This window comes from Rhincodon typus, unplaced genomic scaffold, assembly GCF_021869965.1.
Source record: "Rhincodon typus isolate 14 unplaced genomic scaffold, sRhiTyp1.1 hic_rhity00001673, whole genome shotgun sequence".
NCBI lineage: Eukaryota > Metazoa > Chordata > Chondrichthyes > Orectolobiformes > Rhincodontidae > Rhincodon > Rhincodon typus.
The window spans coordinates 413-17,177 of record NW_025967311.1 but is presented as its reverse complement, the minus strand read 5'-3'; the positions used below and the strand labels follow the sequence as shown (position 1 = coordinate 17,177).

Here is a 16,765-nt window from a genome sequence, read left to right as displayed (position 1 = left end):
TCCTTGACATCAAGGCTGCATTCGACCAAATGTGGCATCAAAGAGCTTTCGCTAAACTGGAATCAATGGATATTAGGGGGCAAACTGTCCGGTGGTTAGCGTCATATGTGACACATAGCAAGAAAGTCATGATTGTTGGAGGTCAGTTATCTCAGCTCCAGGACGTCTCTGCGGGAGTTCCTCAGGGTAGTGTCCTCAGGCCAACTATCTTCAGCTGCTTCATCAATGAATTTTCCTCCATCACAAGGTCAGAAGTGGGAATGTTGGCCGAAGATTGCACAATGTTCAGCACCATTTGTGACTCCTCAGACACTGAAGCAATCCGTGTCCAAATGCAACAAGATCTGGAAATATCCAGGCTTGGGCTGACAAGTGGCAAGTAACATTCGTGTCACGCAAGTGCCGGGATATGACCATCACCAATAAGAGGCAATTTAACCACTGCCCCTTGACATTCAATGGTGTTACCATCACTGAATCCCTCACTATCAACATCCTGGGGGTTACCATTGACCAGAAACTCAACTGGACTACCACATTAAACGCAGTGGCTGCAAGCGCAGGTCAGAGGCTAGGAATACTGTGGTGAGTAAATCACCTCCTGACTCCTCAAAGCCTTTCCACCATCTACAAGGCACAAGTTAGGAGTGTGATGGAATACTCCCACTTGTCTGGATGAGTGCAACTCCAGCAACACACAAAAAGCTTGACACCATCCAGGACAAAGCAGCCCACTTGATTGGCACTGCATCCACAAGCATCCACTCCCTCCACCACCGATGCTCAGTAGCAGCAGCGTGTACTATCTACAAGATGCACTGCAGAAATTCACCAAAGATCCGCGGACAGCACCTACCAAACCCACAACCACTTCCACTTAGGAGGACAAGGACAATAGATTTATGGGAACACCTCCACCTTCAAGTTCCCTTCCAAGTCACTCACCACCCTGACTTGGAAATATATTGCCGTTCCTTCATTGTTATTCAGTCCAAATCCTGGAATTCGCTCCCTAATGACATTGTGGGTCAACCCACAGCAGGAGGACTGCAGCGGTTCAAGAAGGCAGCTTACCACCACCTTCTCAAGGGCAACTATCGATGGCCAATAAATGCTGGCGAGCCAGCGACACTGACATCTCACAAAATGAATAAAGGTCAGATGGTGCTGCTATTTTTTGTGTCTCTTAAAGGTATAATAAAATAGAATGCAGACACTGGGAATCTCAAACAAAAAGAGTGCTGGAGAAACTCAGCACGTCTGGCAGCATCTGAGAAGAGAGAAACAGAGTTAACATTTTGAGTGTGATATGACTGTCCTTCAAACTATTTTTTATTTCTCTTAAAGGCATACTGCATACCAGCAGAGAGGCATCACACAAGCATCAAAACTAGTTGGGTTTTCGGTGCTTCTCAAATTCTGATCTCTTATGCATTCACAATTATAACTGCTTTACCAATGATAGAATTGCTTTCAGTGGCCTAGATCAAGAGCTCCAAAATTCTGTCCTTCCAGCTCTCCAACTCTGTAACGTGCTTTCTTCTAGAGACACTTTTCTCAAAATCCTGCTGACTAAATATTGATCGTCTGACCACAAGCCTCTTTCTATGGCTCAGCAACATAGTTTGTTATATTCCACACCCCTGAGATCTTTTGTCATGTGTGAGTATTTGCAATTTGTAAATATGTATAACTCAGTGAGTTCAGGATGTCTGCCCTTCCAAATAATGGCAGTTGCTGCAGTCAAGAGTCATTCAGAGTTTAGGAAGGAGTTTTTGTTTGGTTTTAGTTTTCCTGCAGAATCTGACAGAAGTGGTGGAAGGGTCTTGTTTGGATTTGAAACCCTTCACTTCGCCCCGCCCCCTTGTGGGGGGGCGGGGGAGGGAAGGCATGGGGCGGGGCGGTCTCGGTGATGTCATCTGTCTGCGCCGGGCGGTGTGACGAGCTAACTGCGCGCCAGGCGGCGGCTGGTTCAACGCGGAAGTGTTCGCGATGGACGGCACGGGCCCTGGGCGCCTGGCGTTGCAGTTTGCTCCCTTCAGCAGCGCTTTGGACGCAGGTTTCTGGCATGAGCTCACCCAGAGGAAACTGAACGACTACAGACTGGACGAGAGCCCCCGAAATATCAGGGGCTATTACTATAACGGTACCAGCACCTTTGTGGGGGGGAAGCACTGTCCTGGGTTTAATTTGCAAAGGCCCCCCCACACCTCTCGATCAAGCATTATTACTGGCTTTATACTTAAAAAAACTTATTTTAAAGCAGCATGCAGCAAAATAAAATCTATTTTCTTATTCGAAAGGTGATCCTGCTGGACTGCCAACTCGACTAACTTTGGAGTTCAGTGCATTTGATGTGTGAGTAATTGTGGGATCATCAGTACTTTTTCAGCAGCGTTTGAAGGAGTGTTAAAGTGCCTTATTTCATCTTTGATCACTGCCGTGCTTCTTAGTTGTTTTAAGTTGAATCTCAGTAGGTGTCAGTTTTAATTGTTTCGAAAGTTATTGCTATCTGAGAAACTGAATCATTGTATTGGAACCTTAGTAAAGATTAGCAGTAACACCAATATTTGCTCTTCACCTACATGGAATTGCCTTTGACAACTGAGTGCTTTTAAAGAAGCTTTTGTTGCTGCCAATAAACGTGTGTGGCAGCCTTGCCTCATTTCTAAGCTTAACTTAGTTTGTACTGACACATCACTGTAAATGTTGCATTCTCTCTGACATTTGTTAATTGATGGATAAATGTGAAAAGGAAATAGATTGTCATGTATGTATCCTCTGAATAAAACCAAAAACTTCATTTTTCCAGACAGATTATTGACGTTTTGAAATAATCATTTTAAAAAGCTTTATTTAAAATGAACAAATCTAAATTAAGAAATGCTATTTTGTTACTGGTAGGCATTGATGCAGCTGAATTTCGATGCTAAAACTTTGTGAAAATTTTAGATGGAGAGACTGCCAAATTCTGATCAATTAGAATGTCACCCAGCCACCAGACCTTTTTAAACTTCATTCAAACTAACAGTATCCATTATTCATTAATGAATGAGTTTGCGGTCACTTGGTAACTTTGAGATTGAGTTTTGATTGCTCCTGCTAGAGATTTAAGGAAAGACTTCATTGTTTCTTTTTATGTTTTAGGGAGCTCTAAACTGAAATACACACAAATAACTGGAGTGATTGGGATGGCAAAGGGATTATGCATGTATGCTGGTTGAAGCAGTTATTGTGTATTGAGAGTCATGCGTTATCAGTGAAGTTTTCTGTTTCTTTGTTTCTCTTCAATATAGGTCTGAATTAGAAGTTGAAAATGGGTACAGTTTTCCACGTTGGCTATACCTCAGTAGCCCCATTATACTGCAGGGTGGCTTCTGATGATGAAAGTAACATAGCCAGCTCGTTTGTAGTGCCAATGACTGCCTCCTGTTCCCATGAGAGACAGTAATCCATACTGGTGTGGATATTATATGTTACTGCTACCAAAACTCCAACTGCAGCAATTAACAATACATTTTGGAATCTAGGCTAATCTGGTTGCCTGGCCATTGATTTTAATATTGCTAATCTGAATGTCATTGCTGAAGACTGTGTGTACATGACTTTGGAAAAAAATCTGCATACACAGTTGCTCCTTGTTTATATCATCCTGCAGTAAAAATGCAAATGGAAGTAGCAAAAGAGAAAACAGATATTTCCATTAGAAATGGATCGAAAATATAAAAGCAATGTAAATGTGTTTTTATATAATAAATATCATTGTCATTTAAATAAAAGTTTTAAATTCAGATCTGATTAATATGACTATATTGGAAACTTCAAATGCCAAACTTTGTTCCAGAAGCTTGCTATTAGCTGAATTTAATGTTAAAATAGCAAACTGCAATATTTTGTGTTCTGTTAGTTGGATGCCTTCTCATGCTTTGAGGATTCAGCAGTGAAAGCATTATTTTCTGTGCCATGATTCAGTTCTAAATAAATCCTCGACCAATTGTTTATTAGTTCAGGAATTTAGTTTTCTCATGAAATGAATCTTTTTTATAGTTTGCAATTCCCCTGTTAATATGGTTCTGGTGATTGTGAAGCTTTTTGTTTTGTTCTGTTCTGATTTTGAAGCTGCTGCTGTTTCAATGAAATGTGATGCAGGATGGAGCAGCTCTGCTATTATATCACCATGACTTTAGAATCAATGTGGACACATTGAAAGAACTACAGCTGAGATCCTAGCCACTTTATTTATGGCAGAAACCACAAACTACTCTCACTTTTTAGCTTGTTCTGTCTCAAACGTGTTGATTCCTTGTCAGATAGATTTTTAGATGCTCTCCAACAGTCATTTGTCACCTTGCTGTTTGTGAGCCTTGACTACAAGTGCCATTAGACTATTTTAGTGAGGGCAGGCATCACCTCTGTGCCTCATGTGGCCCATTGATTCACTAACCTCAGTGAGAAGAAATTGTTCCTCATCTCTGTCTTAAACATGCAGCCCCTTATTCTGAGATTATGCCCTCTGGTCTGAGACTCTTCCACAAGGAGAAGCAACCCTTCTGCATCTACCCTGTCAAGTTCCCAAAGAATGTTGTGTATTTCATAAGTACACACTGTCAAATTTGGTACATTAGTTGAAATGTACTTGTGGCATTAATATCATTTGCCTATTATTACTTGCAGCAAAGAATAGTCTATCCGCAGACATTCTCAAATTCCATTTCATTATCAATCATTTATGTAGTCAACATTGTTCAATGGCCTTATGGGCGACTTCAATCTACCCAATCAAAGGACACCTTCAGAAATATGGTTGAATTCAGACTAAATAATGTGCATCCGAAACAACTAAAGTATTATTTAACATCCTTCTTACTGGTGTAAGAAAATAATTTTGCATGTTCACTTAGGAATGCTGTGACCCCACCTCGGTGTTGCCCTGCTTTCGGCACTCTGTATAATACCAACACCTTGCAGTCATTTAAATCCACTGATAAAAAGGCTTTGCTGGAGCAAGTGGGAAAGGAGGTGAGTTGCAAAAGACAACATTCTTTATTCCTTGAGGGTCAGGTGTTTGTGATTTTTAAGATGAATAACTTTAAGGAGTGTGGGTCAGATTTTAAAAACTTCATTTATTTACTTGTGTGTTCCTTAAGGACAGTCATCCTTCATTCCTCTTGCTGCTGTTTACATCTATGGTTTGGGTCAGCTGATCCACAGAAACAAGTGGTGAGCATCTGACCTGAATGACAAAAATGATGATTGTGATTATTTTACCCACAATTTGATAATAGATAGAGCAGATGCTGATGTCTCATGTGATACCAGATTGTGAGGTGATAGCCTAATGTGAACTCCAGTTTGCCAGTTTGCATTTTAAAAAAGCCAAGGATACTTACCAGCTATGTTAAGGCAATTGCCCTTTTCACAAACTTTGGTTATCTGTAAATTTACTAGTGACCGCAAATCAGTCCTGTAACACCAACATTGAATTTAATGTGATCTGAATTAACTTCTTTGTTTTAAATTATTCTTTTATGATAGCTGTGTAAGCTACTACAGATGAACTATAGTTGTGGAGATAAACCAAGCTGGCTCCTTGGTTACTAGGCACAGTATATAAAAAAACAGAGAGCATGAGGAATGAAATAACTTGTGCAGCATCCAATCCTTCTGCATTTGTATGTTTGAAACTGGATGCCACTGCTGTGGTATTTTTACCTATAATAATTTTAAATCATATTGTAATCTTGAAGCAGTCCATTTAGCTTAGCAGGCCTGTTTGGATGCTGAAAATTTATCAAATTGAATTCCATTATATTTCATCTTTGGTTGAGAACTATTCTCAAATCAATGTTTTATGTCACGTTATCTGTCCTGTAGATTTGGGATGCTATAAAATCTGGCAGTGCAATTGAAGATCCTTCTTTGCTGAACACTTTTCTCTTGCTGACTTTTGCAGTAAGTATCTTTTTTTTAAAAATTCGCAATATAGTACATTCTCATTTCATAGACTATGAAAATATATTAGCAGAAATTACAATTTAAGCAAGTTTTAAAACCATTTTCTGTCCTAAAACCTGATTCATTAATTCCTATTATTCATAATTCAGAGGATCAGTTTCCTTCCACTATGTTACAAATGCTGTTGTAATTTTGTGGCGATGCATCTATTCACTTGCTTCTCTTATTTCAGACAAATTTACACATGCTTTATTATTTTGATGTGCAACTACTTTTTTAGGTAATTATTAAAGATCTCTTTAGCAATGTGTTATATGATCAGTCAATTTATTGTTAGCAGTGAAAAGGAATGTTTACTTAGACACTGTCAGGAAGAAGTAGCATGCATTTCTGTAATATCTTTCATGTTCCCAAGGAATCACAAAATGCTTCAGAGCCAATTAATTGCTTTGGACCTGTTGTCTTTGTGTTAGGTAGACAAATGCACCAGCTAATATCCTATAAGCATTAATTAACCAATGTGTCTGATTTGAGGTTTGGATTGATAATATTACTTGAATCCGAAAGAAATCCTGCTCTTCTAATACTGACTTGTGTGTTTCTTACATCCATGTGTACAGGTAGCTGGAATGACTCTTTAATGTCCCACTTCATAGTACACTTCTGAAAATAAAATACTCACTTGGCATTGTGCTGAAATGTAAGCCTGGATTGTTTGCTCAAGTTTTGTTTGAATCCTTTATGTTGTACCTCAGAGGCATGGTGCTAGACTAAACTAGCATGTGAATGGTGCCCTTTTATCTGAGTGATGCTACCTGATGTTTTTGAACAGTGTCATGGGATCTTCAATGTCACCCTAATCCAGTAGATCAGATAGGTCCTTTGATTACTTAAAGGGCAACCTCTCAAATGTGTAATGCTGTCAGAGCATTGCACTGTAGTGTCAGCTGAAATTGTTCTCTAATCTTGGAGTCAAACAATCATCACCCTCTAAATCAGAACTGAGACCTGTGATCAAGATTGAAAAAAGAACATCTCCTTCGTACATCTCCATATCTGTATAGTTACAATAATCAAATTTGTTTGATGTTGCACTCATTGATCTTATTTCATCTCTGCAAGCGGTTTGTTGTGGATGAGTTAAAATCTCACCTTTCTGGTCAATAGCATCATTGTTCTTTTTGTCAAATTTCAAATTAGCTCATATAACTGTGAACTACATAGTTAACTCTGCTGAGTTTACAAATGTCTAACTTTTACGAAACAGTTAGGAAAACTAACATTGCAGATGACCAACTCGTATGAAAACAAGCTATCAAATTGTTGAAAACATATTTGAAACTAGCATCTAATCAATGTTTTGTAATTTTTTCCACCAACCATGTTGTTCATCAGCAATTAACATTTCTTCAACAGATGAGATATAAAGAATTTGTTTAAGCACTATTTAAACTTAAATGTAAAACTGACCATATTTCCTTTGAAGTTTTTTCAGTTTGGTTCTTCCAGAAAGTCTACCTTTACTCAGAAGCTTAGGATTTAAGTTTTACTTCTTTCCTGTACTTTGCTTTTTTCAGCTTGACATTTCTTTCCTTTTTTTTTAAGACTTCTACAGATGCAACACTCAGTCTGCACTCAAACTCCTGAGCTTATCCCGTCAGTCACCCTTGAATTCTCCTTCAAATATTTTTTCCACTTTTAGAGCTCAAATTTGAAACTGAATGTAAATTAAGTATTATAAGCCCAGGACTATTATTGTTTGAATAGTTACTGCCAACATTTTTGGAAATATTTTGATCTTGTATGTGGTTGAGATGGCAGTAGTTTCTGAATTACTTAAATCAAGATATTTCTATTACATGGGAATAATATGTACATATAAAATGCATTAACAAGGAACAAAGATTTAACAATAGTAATTGAAGTGGATTGAACGTTTTATGGTGCAGAGTAAGTTGCCAGCTGTGAAGCTTCTACTTTGCCTCAATGGTTAATTGCCTTTAAAAGAGATTCTATTACAAATACTAACAACGGCTAACAACTTGATGTTTTCAGTTAGTCCTAAACAAATAGATGAATAATGTCTTCTTGCAAAATAACAATTTAGACTGGGAAATAACACTCCTGTTGCGATATTGAAAGCTTTTGTAAATAGAGAACTCACATTCAAAACATCCAACACTTTGGCTAAGCTTTTGACATGCTTGTGAAATTTTCCCTTTACCACCCTTCCCAACTCCCTATCAGGTTATTGGTTGCAACTGAGAGTGGTGCCTGCACCAACTCCAACTTAATTATAAACAAGACTACTGAGTCTTTGAGAGAAAATGCCATTTGCTATAATATTCATCTCCGTTCATCCATTTCTGTTCTCTGGAAAACATAAGCAGTGGTTACAAAATTGTTTGACTTATGCTTTGGAAGCATAATTTCCTTTTGTGACAGGGATGACAATTATAGACCTGAGACACTCGGCCATGTAAACTAGGAAGGTCTGAGATTCATCTGGTAGTGTGTGCAGTTAGCTGACCTCTATCCATGTTATGACCGAAATTCATTCTGAAATCAGAATGTGGATTTTACCATGCCCTGTTATGGAAGCAAAACATTTCTGGTGATTTTTGCTGAAAATATATACATGAAGGTGTCTGGTGAAACAGGATATTGCTCTTTTCAGATACCTCACTTAGTTGAATAGTTCACCTCTTACATTTTGCTCCACGCACCATGAACACAGTACCCGGCCCGATTCTTGTTGATTGGATGTCAGGATGTTTGAGTGAGATTGAGAAATACTTTGCATTTTTTAAAATTGCTGTTAATTTTTAAAACTGTTAGTCTTGAGGGATTTGTTTCAATGAATCTATATTTTGCAGGATTTAAAAAAGTATCATTTCTACTACTGGTTCGCGTTTCCAGCACTGTGTTTCACTGAAGTGATACCCATATCCCAACAACCGGTCAGCTTGGCGGAAAAGTTCTCCACATGTCAGGTATTTAAGAAGGGAAGCCACATTGTGGATCTTTTTCTTCATCATCAAATATTTTTCGAATTTTAGTAATGCTTCTGCCCCAAAATCGGACATTGGCAACATATTTTTACTTTGTTCTAATTCTTTTTAATAAAATTCAGCCAGTGGGAAAGGTGTACATTTTGAAAATATTATTCAAAAATCTTGAATAAAGTTGATATAATTTTTAATGAAATGACTTCTTGCACTCACTCTTTGAAATTGGTGAACCCAAGAGATGAGTGGTTTACAAAATCACTTTCCTGTGCTGTAAACGTGTGACAGAGAAAAATAGCCACGCATATTGGCAACCTTTTACTGAAAGTTTCTTGCCAGCTTTCTTCTGTCCCCCAGTCAGCTAATGCTTTTATATCACCAGTGGTGAATATTTTCACCTTGACCTCTGTATTTGCCCTCCTCCAGAGATCCTTTAGTATTGCTGGTGCTAATCTTCAGCCATTTCAACTCATTACATGCGATATCAAGAAATGGTAGGATACTGCAAAGGCTATGAGCCGTGACCATGTTTCAACAATAGTACTGAATACCCGTGCTCCAGAACTTGCCACTCCCCAAGCCAATCTCTTCCAGTGCAACTGCAGCATTGATATTTACCTAACAGTTAGAAAATTGCCTAGGTATGCCCAGTACAGAGAGCAGTACAAATCCAACCTGGCCAGTTACCGCCCATCAGTCTATTCTTGATCATCAGTAAAGTGATTGAAGATGTCATCAATAATGCGATCAAGCAGCACCTGCTCAGTGACCCCAGTTTGGGTTCTGCCAGGGCCACTTATCTCCTGACCTCATCAAATTATTGGTTCAAACATGAACAACAGAGCTGAATTCCAGAGGTGAGGTAAGAGTAACTGCCCTTTACGTCAAGGTTGCATTTCTCCAAGTGTAGCTTCAAGGAGTCTATGGGAATCAGGGGGAAAGCTCTCTGTCTGTTGGATTCATACCTAGCAAATAGGAAGATGGTTGTGGCTGTTGGAGGTCAGTCATCTCGGCTCCAGAACATCTCCACAGGTGTTTCTCAGGATATTGTCCTAGACCCAACCATCTTCAACTGTTTCATCAACGACTTCCCTCCATCGTAAGGTCAGAAGTGGGAATGTTTGCTGATAACTGATTAATGTTCAGCATCATTCACAATGACTCAATACTGAAGCAGTTCATGTTCAAAGGCAGCAAAATTTGTACAGTATCCAGGCTAGGGCTGACAAGTGGTAAGTCACATGTGAGCTACCCAAATGACCATCTCCAGCGAGAGAATCTAACCATCACCCCTTGAAATTCAATGTCATTACCACCAATAAATCCCACACTATCAGCATCCTGGAGGTTACCATTGACCAGAAACTGAACTGGATTTGGACATATAATTACTTTAGCTACAAGAGCAGCTTGTAGCCTAGGAATACTACAGTGAGTAACTTGCCTCCTGACTCCTGAAAGCCTGTGCACTATCTGTAAGGCACAAGTCAGGAGCTTAATGGAATACTCCCCCACTTGTCTAGATGACTGCAGCTCTAAGAACATTAAAGAAACTTGACACCATCCAGAACAAAGCAGCCTGCTTGATTAGCACCGCATCCACAAACATCCACTTCCTCTGTCACCAATGCTTTGTAACAGCAGTTTGTACTATTTCCTGGATGTTCTGTAGAAATTCAGCAACACACCTTAGAGCGTTCCAAACCCATGACCACTTCGATTTAGAAGGATAAGGGTGGCAGATATATGGTAATGCTATGTCCTGCAGGTTCCCCTCCAAGTCACTCACCATCCTGACCTGGAAATATATCACTGCTTCTTCACTGTCGCCGGGTCAAATCCTGGAATTCCCTCCCTAATGGTAATGTGAGTCTACCTAAGCATATGGGCTCCAGTGGTTTAAGAAGGCAGCTCACCACCAGCTTATTGAGGAAAACTAAGGATGAACAATAAATGCTGGCCGGCCAGCCAGCAACACCCACGTCCCATGAGTGAATAAAAATTTGTGTATCTCTGAATGTGACTTAATGTTTTAATAGTGGCTGCCAGCAAGTAGGTAAAGATAAGGGATTAGAGGAAGGGGTCAAGACAGGAGGAGCTCAAATAGAGGAGACCGAGGGTACATGTGGTGTTTTGTAGGTAGATGCCAAAATGGGTTGGTAAGGGAAAACAAGGGCATTGAGAAAGGTGCCAGTGGAGATTAGGGAGATTGAATCTCATAGAATTATAGAAAGATTACAGCACAGGAGTTTGGTGAGATGAGAGGGGAGATTGCAAGTAGGGAAGCTTAGAAGCTCAGACTGTGGGTGGTGAAAACTAAGCTTGGGGTTTGAGGGAAAGGGGATCATGAGAGGGCAAGCAAACGGGGCGGGGAGAGGAAGGTGATGGACCAGGTGGAGAGTAAGGCAGAAATTGGGGAAGGGAAGAAAGTGAAAGTGGACGATGGGGATGACATCAAGAGGGGAGCAGAGGTGGAGGATCTACTGGAAGGTGGGTGGAACCTCGGCAGGGCTGATGGGCTGGGGGAGAAAGGGCCCCAGCGGTGTTGCCTTGCAAATTCCATCAGTGTAAAGTTTGAAGTAAAACTGCATGTATTGGTTTGCTGAGTTCTTTTATACTCTTATCTGAATAGATCCAGGCATTACAAGACGCTTACAATAAGCTTTGTCAAAAGGAGGAAGTTACAGCAGTTCCCTATTTTCTGGTCAAGTACAAGGAAGATTCTGTTTCGTTGGCCTCTTTGAGAAACTGGAATGAATTTTTCAAAGGTCAGACCAAGGTACAATTTTACATCCAAGGATTAGATGTGTAGTGGAGAAATGATTGGGTGACTGAAGGTGGTTCTGAATTTGCTGAGCAGCTATCAGCTGGCTTGTTCGTACTGGGGGTGACTCAGTGTAACTTTGTAGATGGCATTCAACCTTTTCTTGCTGAAGTCATTCTCCTGTCAAGTAGATATCCTTTGCAGTGATGCAACCACTTGGTCTAAAATAGAGATGCCTGTTTGATCAAGTTCAGCTTGTTCTACTGGAAATAAAACTACATACACTTATCAATACATCATTGAATAGTTATTTCTTAAGTTGTGCAGTTCAGGAAGTTCTTGTGCTGCTGGTTCATTCAAATTCTTAGCCAGCACTCAATATCTTGCAGAGGAAAGTGCCACCATTTTATTCCCCAAACTAAGCTCACTAATTGCACGTCTGGAAATATGAAAATTATCCTCTCCTTGTGTAACACATACATGTGCTAATCTAACTTTTCACTAAAGTTCTTAGGTTTGCGAGTGTATCAAGAGAGCACAATCAGCTTGGGGGAAAAAAACCTGAATTAGGGGTAGCCAAATGGGCTGCTGCCAAGAATACATTGTTTAGTAATTTTATAAAATAATTTGAATTTAATAAAATATCCAATTATCTTATCATAGCAATAGCGAAATGTAGACAGTTTCCAATTTTACAGTACAAGATTTTTTTTGGATTACTTTAAACTGTTATTATTACCATTTTAATTTTTTGAGTGCTTTGGTAGCCACTTCCTGTTAAAAGTAGTTTTCTCCTGCAGGTTACAATTGGTGTCTATGATCCTTGTACATTAATGCAATATCCAGGGTGGCCTTTGAGAAACCTCCTGATGCTTGTAGCCTACAACTGGTACAGTAATTGTTTAATCATTTATATTGTCCTTGTCTAATACTTTTTGGAAAGTTTTTTTTCAGGAAAAGGGTTGCTATATTTTGGACCAATAAATTTATTTAAAGCAAAATAAACGCACGTTTAGAAGGTATTGTACAAAACAAAACAAAAGACAACTATTAATTTGATGTGTACTTGATAATATAATAAAGCTACTTCATATGGCTCAGCTGGTATGAAATTTTGTGCAGTAATTGTCAAATTTGCCCATTATCTCAGTAAAAAATACAACATTCAGTTTATTTTGTGACAAGACCAGTAAGTAGTTCTCCCCAGCCATCTTCCCACTCCGCATCCTCTATTGCTTCCTTATATTGCATCCATTGCTGATTTCGTGCTCTGGAGAGAGAAACAGCATTATTGTTTCAAGTCCTATGTTTCAAGAGTATGACTCCTCTTCAGAACTGGGATTCAGAACAAGAGTTTGGAAGAAGAGTCATACTGAACTTGAAGCGTTAGCTCTGTTTCTCTCTCGCCAAATGCTTCCAGACCTGCTGAATTTCTCCAGCATCTTCTGTTTGTTTCAGAATCCAGCGTGTAAAGTATTTTGCTTCTTTTAGCTAATTTGATGCTGCCTCCTCAAATCTAGAGAGAGTTTTGCTTGCTGCTTCATTACTTTTAACAATTGGTTGTGTTGATAATGAAAAGTGCCTCATTATTCTTACTTTGAAAATGACTTGCTTCCCTCATGACAAAGAACTACGTTAGTTTTTTATGATTTTAAGACTAAAATGTTTTTCTGATCTTACTGATACACTAATATGGAGCATCTTGCATTTTATTAAATTCTGAAAATTGTGACGGCACTGCATTCTCACATGGTCACTATTTTCAGTTAAATTTTCACTAATCTTGACACCTTACATTCCAAAAGGTGATATAATTGGACCTTACTCATTATTTTTGAGTGTTGAGTGTTATCTGAAGTTCAGTGACAGCACTTTCGTCTCTGAGTCTGAACGCTGTGCCTTCAAGTCCCATTGTTGAGGCTTAAACATAAAATCTAGCTGCCACTTTACTGATGTTTCGAGGGAGTGCTGCCCTGTCAGAAAGTGCCATTTTTCAGATGTGATAATAAGCCACAGTTTCATCTGCAATGACAGGTAACTGTAAAAGATCCAATGGTGTTATTATGAAGATGAACAAGGAAGTTTTCCCCAGTGTCCAGGCCAACATTTATAATTCAACCAAATCGTCTCTGCTCATTATCATGTTGTTGTTTGTGTGGTGCAAGTTGACTGCTGCATTTTTTATATTACAACACTTACTGTACTTTTTAAAAAATAAATTATTTTGGTGAAAGTGCTTTGGACACCTGTGAGGTCATGAAATGTACTATGTAAATGAAAATCTTATTTCTTTTTGGGAATAATTCAGTAAATACTTTTGTTTGGGATGATAGGGGCAGCTTTCTGGACACGCTTGAAGTTCTCTGTTTCAGAGACCGAACTATGCAAGGAGTCAGGGACACTCAGCACAGCATCACCTTTGAAGTAAAACTTCCACAGATAGCGTCAGTCTCAGGTAATTAAAGATCAGGACTGCCGAAAACAATTGAATAAAGTTTCTTTCATAAAAGTATAAAGGTAATTGGAATATCGCTGTGATAGTGATATCAAGATCCGCCATTAACAGGACTGAAACTGACAGCCATGAGTCATTGAGAAGTCCTACTTCCACCCTATTTAGATCTCACTTTTGAAGTACTTTGTAAAGGTTAGGCCAGGTAGAAAAAATGTAAGTGAACTTTTAAATGCATAGTAGCTCAGAACAGTCACTAAACAAACTCACTGGCCCATTTAAAAGAAATCATCTTCTTTTAAGAAGATTAGTTAAACAAATGATTCATACTGGATTATCAGAGATTTTAAATTAGAAGTGAAGGATGATCATTGCTTTTAACTTCCTGGTGTGTTGATATGACAGCTGCAAGATGATTGGTTGTCTACCAGTCTGCTGACATCACTGCTGCTGCATGCAAAAGCATATCTTTCACTTGGTATTAGGAGAAGTGAAACCACAATCTGGAAGATTGCTTTCTTCAAGGTCAGCATTGAGTGCCCTTGATTCACTTCTGACTGCAAAATCCAGGCCGATAAAGTTCAAGGAATGTTAAAGTTCCGGCCGCATTCTCAATTTATAGTTTCTTGATGCACTATTCATGGAAATAGGTGGTGTCTCTATTCTGTTCCTGATTAATCCTTTGTCTCGCTAGGGCACGACAAAGTGGCAAAATCTCCTAGAATTTAATAGCTGCACGCTTGTTGGAAACACAAGAGGATAGCAAGTTCAGGACTCCCTTGAATTGTTGCATTAATGTTCCCGAATATTACGTGGCTAACTCATCATGCCCATTTTATGGAAGCAAAAATAAACTGTCTTGGCCCAATGTACAGAGCCACTGAGGCTAATAGGCAAATTCATAGGCAAGCTGAATAACACAATAAAGCACTGGAAGATATTGCTAGAATATTATTTAAAGATAAAATCACTGAGCTCAGAAAAGGTGAAAATATATACTTTTAGAACCTGTTTTGGCTTTAAGTACAAGCACATTTGCCGTGTATTTGGAAGATTGAAAGATAAGAAGAATATGTAACCAAGGATGTTTAGTGCACTAAAGCACTTCCTGGTTCTTCAGCTACAGGAATAGTACTGGAATGAAATTCAGCAGTTGGAAACCTGTATAAATTTGGGAACTGTCAAACATTTAAACTGTTTCTCCAAGATCAGTTTAAAAAGCCGTAATGCTTTCAGGAGAAAAGCAAACCTTTTTGAAAAGAAAATGTTGGAATGCTGAAGTAAAATGACAGAAAATGAACAGGTTAATCATGTGAAAGATGGAGTGTGGGGCTCAGATGTGGCCACTCCTTAGTTTCATTTAGGCAGTGATTCCTCATGATGTTAAGTTTGTTTCTTTCTTTAAATGACTTGCTGTAAATTTTCACCATTGTTTTTTGTTTTCGAAGTTTTGAAATGATACAATGGGTGATCAGCAATCCTAACTACATAAAATTAATTTACAGATTGTCCAAAGTGTGTTGGTTGGGAGAAAAATCAGAAAGGAAGCCTCGGTCCAAGGATGGTGAATCTTAGTGAATGTATGGATCCAAAGAGGTAAATTAGCATCTTTCATCTAGGCTTGGACTTGAATCAGAAATCCTCACATAAACTATTCAAACATGTTAGAACGTCATCAGAAGATCATGCAAAGTAGACCATTTGGACCCTTGATCCTGCTATCCCATTCGCAAACATCACGGGATCTGATTATGACCTTAACTCTCTAAGATATAGGAACAGAAGTCAGCCATTTGGCTCATTTTGTGCTCTGCCATTCAGTGCCTGATCTAATAATTCTCAACTCCACTTTGCTGCCTTTTCCCCACAACCCTTGATTCCCTCACTGGTTAGAAATCTGTCTATACCAGCTGTGAATATACTTAATGACCCAGACTCACCAGCCTTCTACAATAAAAAGTTCCACAGATTCAGTCCCTTCTGAGAGAAATAACAATCCTCCTCCTCTTACATGGGATATTCCTTATTCTGCAATTAGGCCCACTGGACTGTCTTACAAGGGCAGCAGCCTCTCCACATCTCCCTGTCAAGCCCTGTAAGAATCTTATTTGTTTCATTCTTTAAACTCCAGTTATAGTACTGTATACCATCCCTAAGGTGCACTGCAGAAATTCACAAGTCTCCTTACACAGCTTCTTCCAAAACTGCAGCCACTTCCATCAAGAAGGATAAGGTCAGCAGATGTGTGCAAACACCACCACCTGCAAGTTTCCTTCCAAGCCTAACATGAATAAATTGCAATTTCTTAAGTGTTGCTATGTCAAAATCCTGGAATGCCTTCCTTAACAGCACAGCCCATGGACTGCAGAGGTCCAAGAATGCAGCTCACCACCACCACCATGAAGGCACCTAGGGACGGGCAATAAACGCTAGTCACCAGCAATGCCCACGTCCAATTAATGCACATTTTAAAAAAAGCTGAAACCCATTCCTCACACACCAATCTTTCAGTCACACATTAACTCCTTGACTTTATTTACACTCTACCTGTGGCTCCAGTAGTAATCCTGAGATTATCATGTATTT

At 39.1% G+C, this 16,765-nt stretch overlaps 1 protein-coding gene across 1 annotated transcript; it reads left to right on the top strand.

The window, feature by feature from the left end:
* Positions 1-1,925: 1,925 nt before the first annotated feature.
* LOC109912371 (ATG7 autophagy related 7 homolog (S. cerevisiae)) lies at positions 1,926-15,779 on the top strand. Its single transcript, XM_048592691.1, has 9 exons — positions 1,926-2,146; positions 2,304-2,358; positions 4,902-5,019; positions 5,875-5,952; positions 8,832-8,948; positions 11,596-11,742; positions 12,528-12,616; positions 14,061-14,182; positions 15,685-15,779. Exons 1-9 carry the CDS (start codon positions 1,993-1,995, stop codon positions 15,777-15,779), a joined length of 975 nt encoding a protein of 324 aa, XP_048448648.1. The 5' UTR covers positions 1,926-1,992.
* The last annotated feature ends 986 nt before the right edge of the window (positions 15,780-16,765 follow it).